We start from the raw sequence: 14,763 nt of genomic DNA on the forward strand, positions 1-14,763 counted from the left end.
CTTTTAAGTCAGTGAAAACATGTTGCTCAGACATAACCAACTGCACTGCGGTGCTTTAGGCGGCCGTTTATGTGCAGCCTACAAGTGTGACGTGTGTGTGTGTGTGTGTGTGTGTTTTTTCTTCTGGTTTGCATGGCTGTCTTCTCTCTCAGGTCCCCCCGGCCCCCCTACCAGCATCCATGTGGAAGAAATCACAGATACCACTGCCACTCTCTCCTGGAGGCCTGGTCCTGATAATCACAGTCCAATTACTGCCTACACCATCCAGGCTAGAACCCCTTTCTCCCTCGGCTGGCAAGCTGTTAGCACAGGTGGGGCTTCTAACCAGCCTTCACTGATCAAAACATTTGCTGCATAGTTTCCTTTTTCGTCCCCTGCTTTTCCTCTCCTATTATGTACTGGGATTTTCATCTTGGTTTTTTTTATGCTTGTTTATGCCTTTTTTTAGGCCTTGCTAAAGTGACTGGTTTTACCACATGTAGTTTTGCTTTCTCTGTAGCTTGAACAGCAATCCAAGGGGAGATGTTTAGCAAAATGTTAAAGCTGCTCTTTTCCATACAATGAAAGTATACACACAAATTGCTATTCAAAAGTTTATGGTTGGTAAGTTTTTTTATGTTTTTAAAGGAGTCCCTTATGTTTAAGATGTATGCATTTATTTGATAAAAATGTTGTTCAAAATGGTTACATTCAGACAGACAGACAGGTCTGAAGCACATGGTGCAAGTGCACTTAGGGTGTGTCCGAATCCACTTTTACTAGTTTGACGATGGAAAAAATAATCGGTGTGCCCAACGCATGGTCCAAAAGTCTCTTAACTAGCCTAAAGTGCAATAAACTATTCATCTCCCATTCCCTTTAAAAGCCAGTTGCTCTATTAACGACGCTTCTCCAGAGAGGAATCCTTTTATTCAAAAAAAATATTAAATGCTTGTGTGCTGCTGCGCGTCCCTGTGTGTGTAAAAAGCAGAGTGTACGCACGTTCACCCGCCTATAGGCGCATATTACTAACAAGCCCTTTAAAAAACAGAAAAAATACGACACCATTGACTTTAGACCAGTTTTTGTTGGTCAATGGCGCAGTCGTTTTGCCTGAACACATCTCGTTTCAGACTAGCACACCCATGGGCAAACAGATGGGTGCAAGCGAGTGCATTTGCTATTTAAACAATGTGTCGCTAAACGTGAAACGATGATAACTGTGTAAAAAAACTCTTGCGTCGTGCCTGGCTTCGCACTGCTCCGGGTGTATGAAAGGGGCCCATGGTATATGTTGAATATTGTAATTGCAAAAATATATAGTATACAACACACAGTGATATAATACAATACAATGCAAAATGTATATATTAATCTGCATTAAATCTCTGAACATACTCTTGATTGTACTGTATAATTTAAACTGTAGGGTGTTATTTTTATCTCAGCATTCACAGCACCTGTCGATAAGCCCGGTTTTGTTTCTTACCCGCGGAGCCTATTATCTCACCGAGCCGAATAGACCTGCGCTGTGCATCTTGTTTATGTTCGTGTGCGGGGGGCCCATGCAGGCTCACGAGGGGTCTCGTCTCACAGCATGTGTGTGTTTTGTTTTGTTCCAGTACCAGAGGTGGTGGGGGGCACGCATCTGACTGCTACAGTAATTGAGCTTAACCCCTGGGTGGAGTATGAGTTCAGAGTTTTGGCAAGCAATGCAGTGGGCACAGGAGAGCCCAGCAAACCCTCGAAGAAAGCCAGGACGAAAGAAACAGGTGAGTGCTTCAGACACGTTAGTCTGCATGTGGCTCTTTTAATTAGCGTCCTGCAGTGTGACCCGCTATCTTCCGGTACTTACGCTGAAGGAAGACCAAAGCCATAGCTAAAGACCAGAATATCATAGAGACTTTTGACTTGAGCCAGTAAGCAAATACTCTAGCAAAATGCTACAAAGATCTTTAGAAACCCCAAAGCAATATGCTGCAATCTTTGAGCATCCTAGCGGCTCATTTTGCATGCGAACACCACTCACATTACTTAAAACAAAAAAAACAAAAAAAAACAAAAACATGGGCTAGTGTAAATTACTAACAAGCTGAAGTAATTGTATTTTTAAAAATGTATTTCTCACACACCAATGGCATATATATATATATATATATATATATATATATATATATATATATATATATATATATATATATATATATATATATATATATATATATATTTCACCATTATTTTTATATATATATATAAAAAAAAATATATATATAGTGAATGTGAAATATTATTTTGTGCTACTTAATATTTTTGTGGAAACCGTGATACTATTTAAAACCATGATACTACGTAATTCTTTATGAAAAGAAATTTAAAAAAAAAAGAGCTTATATTTGAAAAATAAATATTTTGTAACATTTGTCTGTCACTTTCGATCAAATTAATTCCTCCTTGCTGAATAAATTAATAAATACTTTTTTTGTTTTTTTTACTTTCTAGTGTATATTTTTTTAACAAAATTTCTGAACCTGTAAATCATAAATGTCCAAGGAAATAGTGTCCAGCACCTAAAAATATAAACATGTCCCTTATACATGAAAACATTGTTTACCTCAAATCATGTCCATGTTATTTGTTAAACTTTCAAATGATATGCAAGAAGGTCTTAAATGGTCACACCTGAGCCAAACTGAGTACATCTTTCCTTCCTCCAGTTCCCAAGGTCACCCCAGCCAACGTGAGCGGAGGAGGTGGCAGTCGATCAGAGTTAGTCATCACTTGGGAGGTAAGATGGCCGGTGCACTTCACTCGCCCCTGTGTGTGTGTGTGTGTTTCTTTCCCTTACCGAGTCCTTTGTATACAGTCTCCTTTTGCAAGCTGGCTAGACACCATTGTTCCTTTTATGTGAGGTTTTCATTAATCATAGTAAAGTGGATACACATAACACTTCATTTTCTGTAAGAGCTGCGTGGCAATAACTGCCGCTGTCATACAGGAGAAGCAGCAAAGATAATTAAATGGAGTTACCCTCGAATCTTTGCGAGGAACTTTTCAAAGATTATGTTCTCTCTTTCTGTATCTCCTTTCATGAGACACTTTCTATTGTTCAGGTTTGAGAATCAGCTGGTATTATCTATTGAGCTGGAAGTTTTTCACAGGGAGCTTGAAACTTTAGTTCGAGAGATTCGCTTTGTGTTGTTTTTTAAATAAAAATGACGTATACCACAGAACCCCATCTTTTGTTCAAGAGAATTTCATGTCTTTTTTTAAAACCACCTCAATGTTCAACAGTACAGATGGATGGATGGATGGATGGATGGATGGATGGATGGATGGATGGATGGATGGATGGATGGATGGATGGATGGATGGATGGATGGATGGATGGATGGATGGATGGATAGATAGATAGATAGATAGATAGATAGATAGATAGATAGATAGATAGATAGATAGATAGATAGATAGATAGATAGATCATTTTGGCAAAACTACATTACATTCATCAAGTAGAACACCTATTTATTTGAATAGGAAAATTGCTCCAAATTAGCCGCGTAGTGTCTGTGGTTTATTTTCAATCACAATGCTGTCTGAGAAGGCAGCTGCCGGTAATAGACCAGCCAGCTCATAGATTTTGGAACTCATCCCATTAGGTTTGGTCTCTCTATGGCAAATTGTTATTTTCACAGCAGACATGGAGTGAGCGCTTGATTACAGGTGCATTTTTATTTAGCCATTAGGCTCTCCCGCACAAGTGTGTGAGCGTGAAAACATAATCTCCCCCTTCTTTGAGTCACATGCCATGGTTTCGGACTAATGGATGCTATTTTCTGGTGGTCTCACCGTTACCGCACCGCATTACTGCATGGTCAGTGGCAGACCGATATTTCAAACAAAAACCACCATGATATCATTACCTGGCAAAACAATTTCCTGGGAGATGGAATCCCTCTCTTGCTGAAGAGGGCGAGATGACAGCTATTGCCTCTGACCGCGCCGCGGCAGAGATTAGCACGAATGCGGCGTCTAAAGCCTGACAGGTGTCAGGGAAGTCATACATCCTGCTGTCTGCACAGCCAAAATATGAGACGAGTTTGTGCCTAAACTTAAGAGAAAACACCTTACAAACAAGTGTCACGGTTGTAAAACTATGACATTTAGATACTATGACATTACCATGGTATGTGTCCAAAAAAACATGGTTTTGTCTGTGGTGTAGCTACATATTATGAAATGATAATATATTGGACAGGGTATTATAATAAAGTGAATGTACTGTATTATAGAAAAATGTGTTTTATATGTGGGTATGTGTCTGTGTTGCAGCCCGTTCCTGAAGAGCTCCAGAACGGAGGAGGGTTTGGCTATGTCGTTGCTTTCCGGCCCTTTGGTGCCACCGGGTGGATGCAGGCGGCAGTTCCCTCTCCTGAAGCCTCCAAATACGTCTTCAAAAACGAGACCATTTTACCCTTCTCCCCATTCCAAGTCAAAGTGGGAGTGTATAATAACAAGGGGGAAGGACCTTTTGGACCTGTGGTCACCATCTACTCTGCTGAGGAGGGTCAGTCGCATTAACCATTGCATGCAACAGAGAAATTAAAGTCAAATATACCCTTTGACATCTCGCTGTGGAACGCTTAGCAGGCAGTTGATAGGAGCCAAGTTAACCGAATTGTGTTGTGCCAGAACCCATTAATCATTACCAGCCATTTTTTGTTTTTTCAAAAAGAGTTGGACTTTTACAGACATTTTATGAGTAAAACGCTCTAATCGAAGAATTTCTCTTTTGAATGTAGAGCCTGGAAGGGCACCCAGTCGACTCAGAGCCAAAAGTCTTTCAGCGTTTGACGTTGAGGTGTCCTGGAAAGCCCTTCCCTGGAGCACGAGCAAGAAACGTGTTCTCGGCTATGAGGTACACTAAACAATTTCACATTAAAGTTGCATTGATACAATAACATTTTAAGTATTATATATATATAATGTATTACAAAAATACAAAATAGGCTTTCATATTTTGAAAGAATATAATACTTTTATTCTGCACAGATGCATCAAATCGTTTAAAAGTGACTAAATACATTTATAATTTTACAAACAATTCTATTCCAAATTTTGTTGTTCTTTGAACTTTCCTTTTCACATAAATCCCTTAAAATTCACACAGCAGCACAAAAAAATTCAGCTTTGCCATCACAGGAATAAAATACATTTTGAAATAGATTACAATAGAACACTTTTTTTCATCATTATTATTATAATACATGCTTTTACTACACTGTAAAAAATATCTGGAAAAAAAGTTACCTGGTTGCGTTAAAACTTTGAGTTAATTGAAATTAAAATTTTGAGTCAATACAATGAAAATTTTTTGAGATTCGACAACCTTTATTAAAAGATTTTTAAAAGATTTTGTAAGCATATTGGGTAATTTATGTGTGTTATTTCTGATGACGCAGTGAAACATGCCAAATTGTGCTATCTTCATGATTTATCACATTTTTTATGTGGTTCAGATACAAAATATTTTGAGTTTCTATTTATTAAACTAATTTCCTTCATTGTATCAACTCAAATTTTAAATTTCAATAAACTCAAAATTTTAAGGCAACCAGGTTACTTACTTTTTTAAGTTAAACCAACAAAAACCACCACACATTTTTTACAGTGTATTTAAATACTTCTACTATTATTTGTCAGTTCCGCTTATTTTTGTTTTATTTCTGTTACTATTACTGCTGTTTTATTTTTGTTTTTGGGTTTTGTTGTTGTGTTTTGTGTTAATTCTGTTGTAAGTTTTGCACTCCTAATAAAGAAAAAAAGAACACATTTATTTTCAAATTTAATTATATTTCACAATTTTCGCTCAAATAAATGCAGCCTTGGTAAACATAATATACTTAGCGGAAGTGCATATAAGAAGTTGGAGATCTTAAGGCAGCATCACATCAATCACAGTGTTTTATGGGAGTGGGCGGGACTTCTGTAATTGCTGGATGCCTCTATAGGATTATGGGTAGTTCTTCACCAAGTGTTTGGCAGCTATAAGCAGTTTTGCTCATGGTAGTAATGGGTTTTGTTATCACTGGGAAAAAATAAAATCTATGGGGAAAATCTCCCAGAGTACAGTTACTGCATTCTGTAGACTTTACAAAGTGGGCTACCTATTTAATATGGTTGTAACATTTTTTTGAGGCTGTATATTGCAACCAACTCCTAGTTAATGTTGTGGTGTTAGTCGTTTTTTTACTTTGTTCTAAGTCGCTTTGGTAAGCCATCGACAGAGATTGTAAATATAAAGTACTGAGACCTTTTTTGTCCTCTGCTAACAGTTGTGGAACAAATACAAATTAGCTTTGTACCATCATCCATCTCTGACTCTTCAGCTGGGACTGTCCAGAGACTATGGGAGGGAAAAAGAAAATCAGTCAACCTGACAGTTAGAAAGCGTCGCATATGATGACTTTCCTATGACAGGTTCATTTCAATACTGCCACACTTCAGTGGCTGAGTAACCAAAGCACCTGGAAGCAAATAGCCTGCAATTCAGATATTCCATGAAGAAAATTAGAAAGGAATTATTTCTCCCACTAGCTTTAAATGATATTGCCCCAAGATTAATTAAAGGTTTGTTTTGTCTTTCTCTGTAGTTGAGATACTGGGAGAAGAATGACAAAGAAGATACAGCTAGTGTGCTAAGGACAGTAGGAAACCGAACAATCGCTATTGTTCAGGGCTTAAAAGGAAGCAGTACTTACTACATAACTGTGAGAGCCTACAACACAGCAGGAACTGGACCACCAAGTCCAGCGGTCAACGTTACTACCAAAAAGCCCCGTAAGTAATTTTTATTTTATTTTCTTTTTTTATGTTTTTTTAATAGATTGTTTGAAAAGGATGTCACTGAATGATTATGATTAAGATGCATTTTGGTCGATCGGATCAGATGTGGAAAACGCTAAATACAGGTGTAAAAGAGGTCTAAAACGTTTTGAGCTTGTCCACTTTTGACCACTTCCAGAGGTAGTAGAAAACACATTTGACCGGATTGCTTTGTAGTGTAAACGCTCATGTGGTCGAATGCGTTCAAACAGCCAGAAAAGACTAAATCGTGAACATCACAGGAAACGCTCTAGATCCTCGGCTAAAGATCCAAGTTTTTTAAAGACGACAGCACAAAGCTCAATGTTCTCTCACCATTCCTGATTTCGAACACACACTCAGTGTTCAGCTGGTCTTGCGGCTGTCAGAACAGAAACGAAAGCTGCTGCTCTCCATATGTTTTTCCATCATCTCCATACGCGTTCACATAAATTGTGCAAGCATGTTTCGTACATTAGATCGAAAGATCTGAAAAAAGGAGAAAAAAACATGCCTTTACCTGCACATAGACCCTCCCCTAGAAGAAATTAGGAAAGAAGAGGTTGAAAGTAGACAAAAGAGATGGATTAAAACACCAGGTATACCCTGGTATGTGTCTCCCTCTTCTACTTGTGATCTGATCGACCAAAATGCATACCAGGTGTAAACAGGGCCTTATTATATTTGATTATTTTCTGTCTGATTATTGTCTGTCTTCATTCAGCCCCTAGCCAGCCGCCCTCAAAAGTCATGTGGAATACGTCAAACTCCAAGATTATTCTCAACTGGGAACAGGTGAAACCTCTTGAAAATGAATCTGATGTCATGGGATATAAGGTAAGCCCTATCTTCTTGCAAAACTGCATTGACAATGTGACCCAGCACTTTATTGCTCAATGATTAAACAGCTTTCAGTGTATTAGCACCACCAAATGCTCTGATGCATGCATGACAACGACTCCAAAGCTTCTATAGGTTTGCTTGTGGTGCAGTTTCATTGCTGAAAATCCTGGTGTAAGTAGCTTCATCGGATCAGTTGTTTCTATTCAGTAATTCATGCCAAACATTCACTCCAAATATTTGCGTTAAAGGACCTTTTCTTCCTCATAGTTAAGAGTTTTGATTACAGTGAATGCAGAGTAAATAATGTTTGCTTGGTATGGTTGAACTGGATAAATACATAATAACGAAATTACACGGAACAGTTTGCCCCAGGAACTTTATTCCCCCAGACCCATGTCCAGTGACGTAGTAATGCGCCTGACTTATCAGTTCCTGCTGGATTTAATCCTCTGCATATAAGCTTAATAAAGCTTTAAACACGTCACTGGCCCATCGGTTGTATTTTGAACTCCATCGTTGATTCGAATAGCGAACTCTTACTGCACGCACCACAACAGACTTTAAAAATGGTGGAGTCAACCAATCAAAATGCTGCATGACCTCAACTAACCAGCATGTTCAGTGCCCAAGTCCCAGCCCCGAAAGTTTCTGAACTTTGAAAAATTACTACCTCGTGAACAGGGAATTTCTGAAGGGGGAATTTTTTTAATTCATTTAGACCAAGTGACAACTAGGGCTGTCATTTTTGAAAAAATCGAACAGATATCAAATATCAAGCAATGTATTCAAATATATTCTAATATCTTGCGTTATAGATATAGCAGTATGAAATCATAAACAGGCATCATATTGTTTTTATTATTTTATAGTATAAACATAATTTCATTCAGTTAGAGAACAGACGACATAAACTGAGCACAGACTGGCGGCAGGAGTCAGATTTCATTTATCACGAGTGAGAAGCTGACAATATACAGCGGAAGATTCCGTTTCAAAGCTAAATATAATAGCGGCCATTTAAACGAGCTTGTCATTGTACTGTACTGTTATGTTTTTCATTAAGAATAGTATTGATGTTAATATTAAACACACCATTCAAGCAATTTGCTCCCAAATTGATACTCATTCTAAAGTGAAAGTATAATCCGTGCCGGCACACAGGAATTCATAACGGTGTGCATTATTACGGAGCCTCCATTCTTTGTGAAAGATAAAGATAGAAATGCGCACCGGAGAAAGAAAAAAAACCTTGAAAAAATGATATGACGATCCCGATTCACACAGGACTAATATTATCACAGGACCTCGGTGTTCGGCGAAATATGGTAGGTAATTTGTGGGGAATTTTTACTTTACAAATTACAGACATGGCCGATTCGCACAGGATTAAGATCACAGACATTCTCTGCAATTATTACAAATCACCAGAGGTCCCTAGATAATACTAGTCCTGAGCGAATAGGGCTTTAAACTGCAATTCCTCGACTGGCCACTAGGGCCAGGCTCCAGAAGGGAGCAGAATATCATTGAGCCCCGTGTTAAAGTGCCCAACTTTACAGCAGAAAGAAAAACACATTCACATCCTAGTACAAATTGTGATTATGGTCTATACGGTTAATTTGGCCGTTCAAGACAACTGTGAGGGGGTGAATTTATTTTTTAACTCATTCGTTTACATTATATAAAGCCTTCTTATAAAGTTCTGCATAATTAAGGGCGTGGCCTCTTTGATTGACAGGTAGATAGCCATTTATCCGCTGTCCGTTAGTCATCGTGTCACCTCAGCTCTGCCCACGTCTCATCTCTTTGCCCATTTTCTGTTTCTGTTATCCGGGCATGATGCGCTGTAAAGATGGCGATGGCCAGCTCGTCTCTGCTTTACGCTTCAGAATCCTATGGGTGACGTCACAGACACTACGTCCATATTTTTTTTACAGTCTATGATTTAGATCCTGGTCCCTGCGGTCGAAACACACAGAGTACCACTCCAAATTCCCTAGTTCCTTGGGAAAAGTTCTATCTAGGCCTAGTTTCACAAACAGGGCTTAGATTGTGCCAGGGTTAAGCCTTAGTTCAATTAGTAGATTTTATAAATGTGCCTTAGAAAGAAAACATTACTGGTGTGCATCTTGAGACCAAAAAAAGTCACCGACATTTTAAGATGTCACTGCAAGTTGATTTCAGTTAAAACAGCTCAAACATGCATTTTAGTCGAGGACTAGCTTAAGCCTTGTCTGTAAAACCGGGAGAAAGCATATTTGTGTTTGACATACTTAAACACATTTAATATTTACAGGTTTGGGTAATAGTCTGAGTTTGCATTTCACTGTTTTTATTCATTTTGAGGAAAACTTGGTCTGTTTTTGTGCGAGTGAGATGAGTAAATGCAATTTCACATTTAGTCTAGAACTACAATAAGCATCATGTTTACACAGCGTGCGCACACACACACACACACACACACACAACGCCTCTGCACTTTTGAGTTCTCTCTACATGGGGACAGGAGATAAATGGGAAAACAAAGTAAATTGTGTTACTTATTTGAAAAAGCAACTCATATATTCATATATGCAACTCATATTTACAACTCATGTTTTGTGGTAAATTCTATTTACTTGAAAAAAGTAAACTTGTTCTTGCGTTGTGTTATACCATGAAATTGGAGGTAATTGTTTCAAAAACATTTTGGAATGGTTCTGTAGGTACTGTACAAGCGGAACCATTTCAGCAGGCCCAACGTAATGGAGACTAACACCACGTCAGTGGAGCTCTCGCTGCCTACAAATGAGGAGTACTTCATTCAGATCAAGCCTTTTGGAGAAGGAGGAGAAGGCAGCAGCAGCCCACAGATCAAAATTCCCAGAATACCAGGTAGATCGTCCTATGCTGAGTGACTTATTTTTTATGCTAAATTGTATTTAAGAGGAAACATTTTGAAGCTCACAATGTTATAAATACATAATAAATAGATCAAGTAAATTATTAATATAATATGTAAGGGATAATGTACAATCAGCCTGTCATTGTCACATTAAACTCGACAGGGCGATCAGACGTGAATCAGCCTGAAGAGGTTTAATTTTGCACTAATTACTGGCTAAATGTACATTATCCTGCTGTTTACATGACTACTCGCCAAATAATTTGCTAAATGTGCATGAAATCTTGGTAAATGTGAAATATTATATATTTGAGAATAAATGATTTTACTATGCGAGTGGAAAAACAACAAAGATTATGATGGACTTCAATGTGAAATGCACTACTGTTCAAATATTTGGGTCAGTAAGATTTTTCGGTCGCTTCTTCTCAACAACTGTTTCATTTATTTGGTCAAAAATACAATAAACCAGTAATATTGTGAAATATTATTACAGTTAATAGTTTACTAGTAACACTTTACTACATGTAGTACTACTACTTTCACTCCCAGCCTGCGGTTTCCACTCATGACCACGAGTGTATTTAGCACAGAAATACGTCCAACTCATTTTTTTTTTTTTTTTATTGTGGCCATGTTTAGCATGAGATTAAATGTGTGAAAAAAAAATATTTTAATATATTTTACATAATTTATTCTTGATGCAAATCTGAGTTTTTCAACAGCTATCACCTAATAAATCACTCCAATATGTTGATTTGTAAACATTTCATATTATTATTATTACAAAGCACAAACAAATTAGCTGCCTAATGTTTTTGTGGAAGCCGTCATATACTTTTATTCAGGACTCTTTGATGAATAGAAAGTTCAAAAGAACAGCATTTATTTAAGGGTTTTTTTTTTTAACAAAATGTGTCTTGTCACTTTTTAACCATGGTGTATGCAGGAATCAGCCAGAAACAAGTCCATTTTGTCCCCTATAATAGCAGCCTGTGATATACAAAAATATAATTTATAATAATGAGTTCCTATGAATTGTTGCTCTAAAACTCTTCACCTTTTAAACTCCAGCTACTCATTTGAAGTGACACTGATGCCTTGACTGTGACTTTATATCATACACTTTCTTGTTTTTAGTTCTTATCCATTTTATTCATTCTCTTTCAGGTCCCAATGCCATCGCCTCGGCTTCCAGTGTGTCCACCCTCTCAGCTCTCAGTACAATAGCTCTCTCCCTCACAGCTCGCACATCTTTATGACAGAACACAGCGCGGGCCGCTGACTTCAGACCACACGTTCTTCCTTGAGAGGAGACTCTGAGAAAAGTGACTCAGACAGATCGATGAAAACCCATTCATACAAACCAGAGGACCTACGTGAACGATAATAGTGGGATGAAGAGAAAAAGATTTTTTTTAAAACGGGTGTGTGGTTCGCTAGCCAATTCAAAAGAGATTGAAGGCTGATGGGAATGAATTTGATGTTACCAAAGCAGCTTAAAAAAAAACACAAAACAAAACAAAAACAAATTGAGGAAAATGTCACATGCTTCTTTTGTATGTACGACATATCTAGCTTTTTCCTTTTTTGTTTGATCCAGACGGTCCGTCTGTTCCTATTACAGTAAGCCGAATGTGTAGGAACTGCTTTAGATGCATGTCATGTACAATGTTTTGTAAGAGAATGCAGATGTCTGAAACTTAATCATTTAGAGCAAGACATATTTGGCTGAAAACCAACTAATCATTATAAAATGAGGTGACGATCCTCTGAGGGTCACACGTACTTACAAGCTAAGAATCTCCAAGGACTTCTTACTGTTTACGACAGGAATACTTGCACTGAAATCGCGTCTGGAAGAAAGTGAACAACAACAAAAAAAAAGAACATCCTGACCAGAAACTCGAGAGAATGCTGCTACAAGGCCAAGGCGGACGTCTTCTGAAAGCCGCCCACTGGCATCTTTGTCACCTCCCTCCTTACTGGTCAGCAGCAAAAGGACACCAGGCGTTAACATTAGCCCTTTTTTTCCATCATCTTCTGCTTCTCTGTTTGTGTCGTGTCTAGAGCTCTTCTTTGCCTTTTGTGTGCCTCATTGTGTGTTTTTGAAATCCTCAGGTCCTCAGAAAAGCCTTAATACATATTTCTTAGCGTTACCTACTTAGACAAGTGCTGAACGCCAGGGCTGTGAGTGGTTAGTCAAGCGAGATGCTGGGGTTTGGGTAGTTGGTGTGAGTTTATTGCTTCCATGTTCCATATTATAACAGCCATATGCTGTTCCTCATTGTTTCAAGGCAATACAGTGTGTGTGTGTGTGTGCGCGCGCGTGTGTGAATGAACTCTGCTAATGTAGGGGCTACGGGCTCTGCATTTTTTTTTAATGCCATGTGAGACTGGTGCGATGAAAGTAGCTTGTCATTTCTTGAGGTGCAAATAGACGTACTGCTTAAAGGGACATGTGGAGCTCTAAGACTGAGTGAAAACAAATGTATATGTAAATGCTTTTTTGTATATTCCAGATAATTTATATTTAAGTGGAACACATCAAACTTTCCTACAAAACTCATCTCTGTTTTTATCTAACAAACAGAATAGACGTTTCTTAGCTTACCGTGGCTCTGCATGTGGATGTACTCATTCCATTCTTGATTCATTAGGTACTAACCAATGACCTTTTGAGGAAATTATACAGATACAGTCATCCATTTCTGAAGATTTGTGTATCGGTGTGTCTGCCATAGCCAGAATGCTCTTTCTCTTAAGCAGTGCTTTCCACCAAACTTATTTGGCTTTATCGGAATTCCATTTATTGAACCATATAACTTTTTTCCTCAGAGGTTCTCTGTTTATACTGGATCACAAAATAAACGACATTTATAAAAATGATCACACAAATGTTTTGTTTGGGTACCTGTGACAGAAAAATGTTATTTGAAAGAGCTTAATGATAGTTCAACCAAACATTGTCATTTGCTCACTCCCATGTCATTCCAAAGCCATATGACTATAGCATCTCTTCACACGGGAAGTAAAGCACCTTACATGTTATCCATGACTTGTGCACTATATTCTGTCTTTTGAAGCTCTGTGTGATGAATTGATTTACTGAGTTAATTACTGATAAGCTTCCTTTCTTAAAGGGAAAGTTCACCCAAAAAAAGAGCAAAGTCTATCGTTTACACACCCTCATGTCGTCCCAAACCTGTATGAATTTCTTTTTTCTGCAGAACACAAACATTGATATTTTAAATAATGATGTTGGTAATTAAAAAGTTTTGTATGGCTCAAAAAATGAAGCTGATACATTCTGTAAAATATCTTGTTGAAAGTCATGCAGTTTTTCAACAACTTGAGTGAGTATATTACAGATTTTTCATTTTTGGGTTAACCGTTGCTTTAAATCTCACCTGATTTTCCATATGTACAAAACATATACATCAAATCACCATCGGTTGTGATCCAATACATTTTGTAAGCTCGATTCCACATCATAATAAAAAGGTGAAGTTTAAAGGGGTACTTCAGCGCTGGGAAGATGAATCTGTATTTAAACTGGGTCATTAATGTAGTAGAAATGTGAAATTATTTTTGAATTTGGTGCCTTCTAGACTGAGAAAGCGTTAGAGAACAGACACTACAATTAAATACCGAACGTGTCTGTTCAATATAACGTGAGTCTCAGCACCAACGCTGCAGGAGTCAGATTACATTTAACGTCATGAGCTGATGAGCTCTCGTGATGAGAGCTGAGGTAATCGCGACCACACTCACAGCGCGTGTTCAGGCTGGCGTGTTTTCAGTTCATGCCTTTGGAAGCTTACCTTTCATACATATTAATTTGTAAAATTAAAACACTTACATTGCTCAGTATACCGTATTTTCCGGACAATAAGTCGCACTTTTTTTCATAGTTTGGCTGGTCCTGCGACATATAGTCAGGTGCGACTTATATATCGAATTTAATTCATACTGACTGACAAGAATAAACATCTAGCCGCGAGAATGCGCTCTATGCTGCTCCTGTAGCCTAATATTTACTTATAGACAACAACTTAGAAAGACTGAACACAAACAAAATGCCCCCATAAAGAAAATCTTATTCTGCAAAATACAAACAGCATGTAGTAAAATATGCAGCGGAGAACGATTCACACAGCGTTCGTCTCATCCGGCTGAGCCTCTCCCGGCAGCTC

General features: G+C 38.0%; 1 protein-coding gene across 4 annotated transcripts in view; it reads left to right on the plus strand.

The window, feature by feature from the left end:
- Positions 1-14,754, plus strand: part of cntn4 (contactin 4) — a 204,572-nt gene extending 189,818 nt beyond the window's left edge. For all 4 annotated transcript variants that reach the window (XM_067460243.1, XM_067460242.1, XM_067460244.1 and 1 more), the window contains 9 exons: positions 153-311; positions 1,602-1,751; positions 2,694-2,764; positions 4,309-4,543; positions 4,779-4,894; positions 6,630-6,816; positions 7,565-7,677; positions 10,389-10,557; positions 11,738-14,754. In XM_067460243.1, the coding sequence (XP_067316344.1) occupies positions 153-311; positions 1,602-1,751; positions 2,694-2,764; positions 4,309-4,543; positions 4,779-4,894; positions 6,630-6,816; positions 7,565-7,677; positions 10,389-10,557; positions 11,738-11,829 (1,292 nt within the window). In that variant the 3' untranslated portion in view covers positions 11,830-14,754. The remainder of the gene's footprint in view (positions 1-152; positions 312-1,601; positions 1,752-2,693; positions 2,765-4,308; positions 4,544-4,778; positions 4,895-6,629; positions 6,817-7,564; positions 7,678-10,388; positions 10,558-11,737) is intronic.
- Positions 14,755-14,763: the final 9 nt, after the last annotated feature.

The sequence above is a fragment of the Pseudorasbora parva genome, chromosome 12 (assembly GCF_024679245.1).
Source record: "Pseudorasbora parva isolate DD20220531a chromosome 12, ASM2467924v1, whole genome shotgun sequence".
NCBI lineage: Eukaryota > Metazoa > Chordata > Actinopteri > Cypriniformes > Gobionidae > Pseudorasbora > Pseudorasbora parva.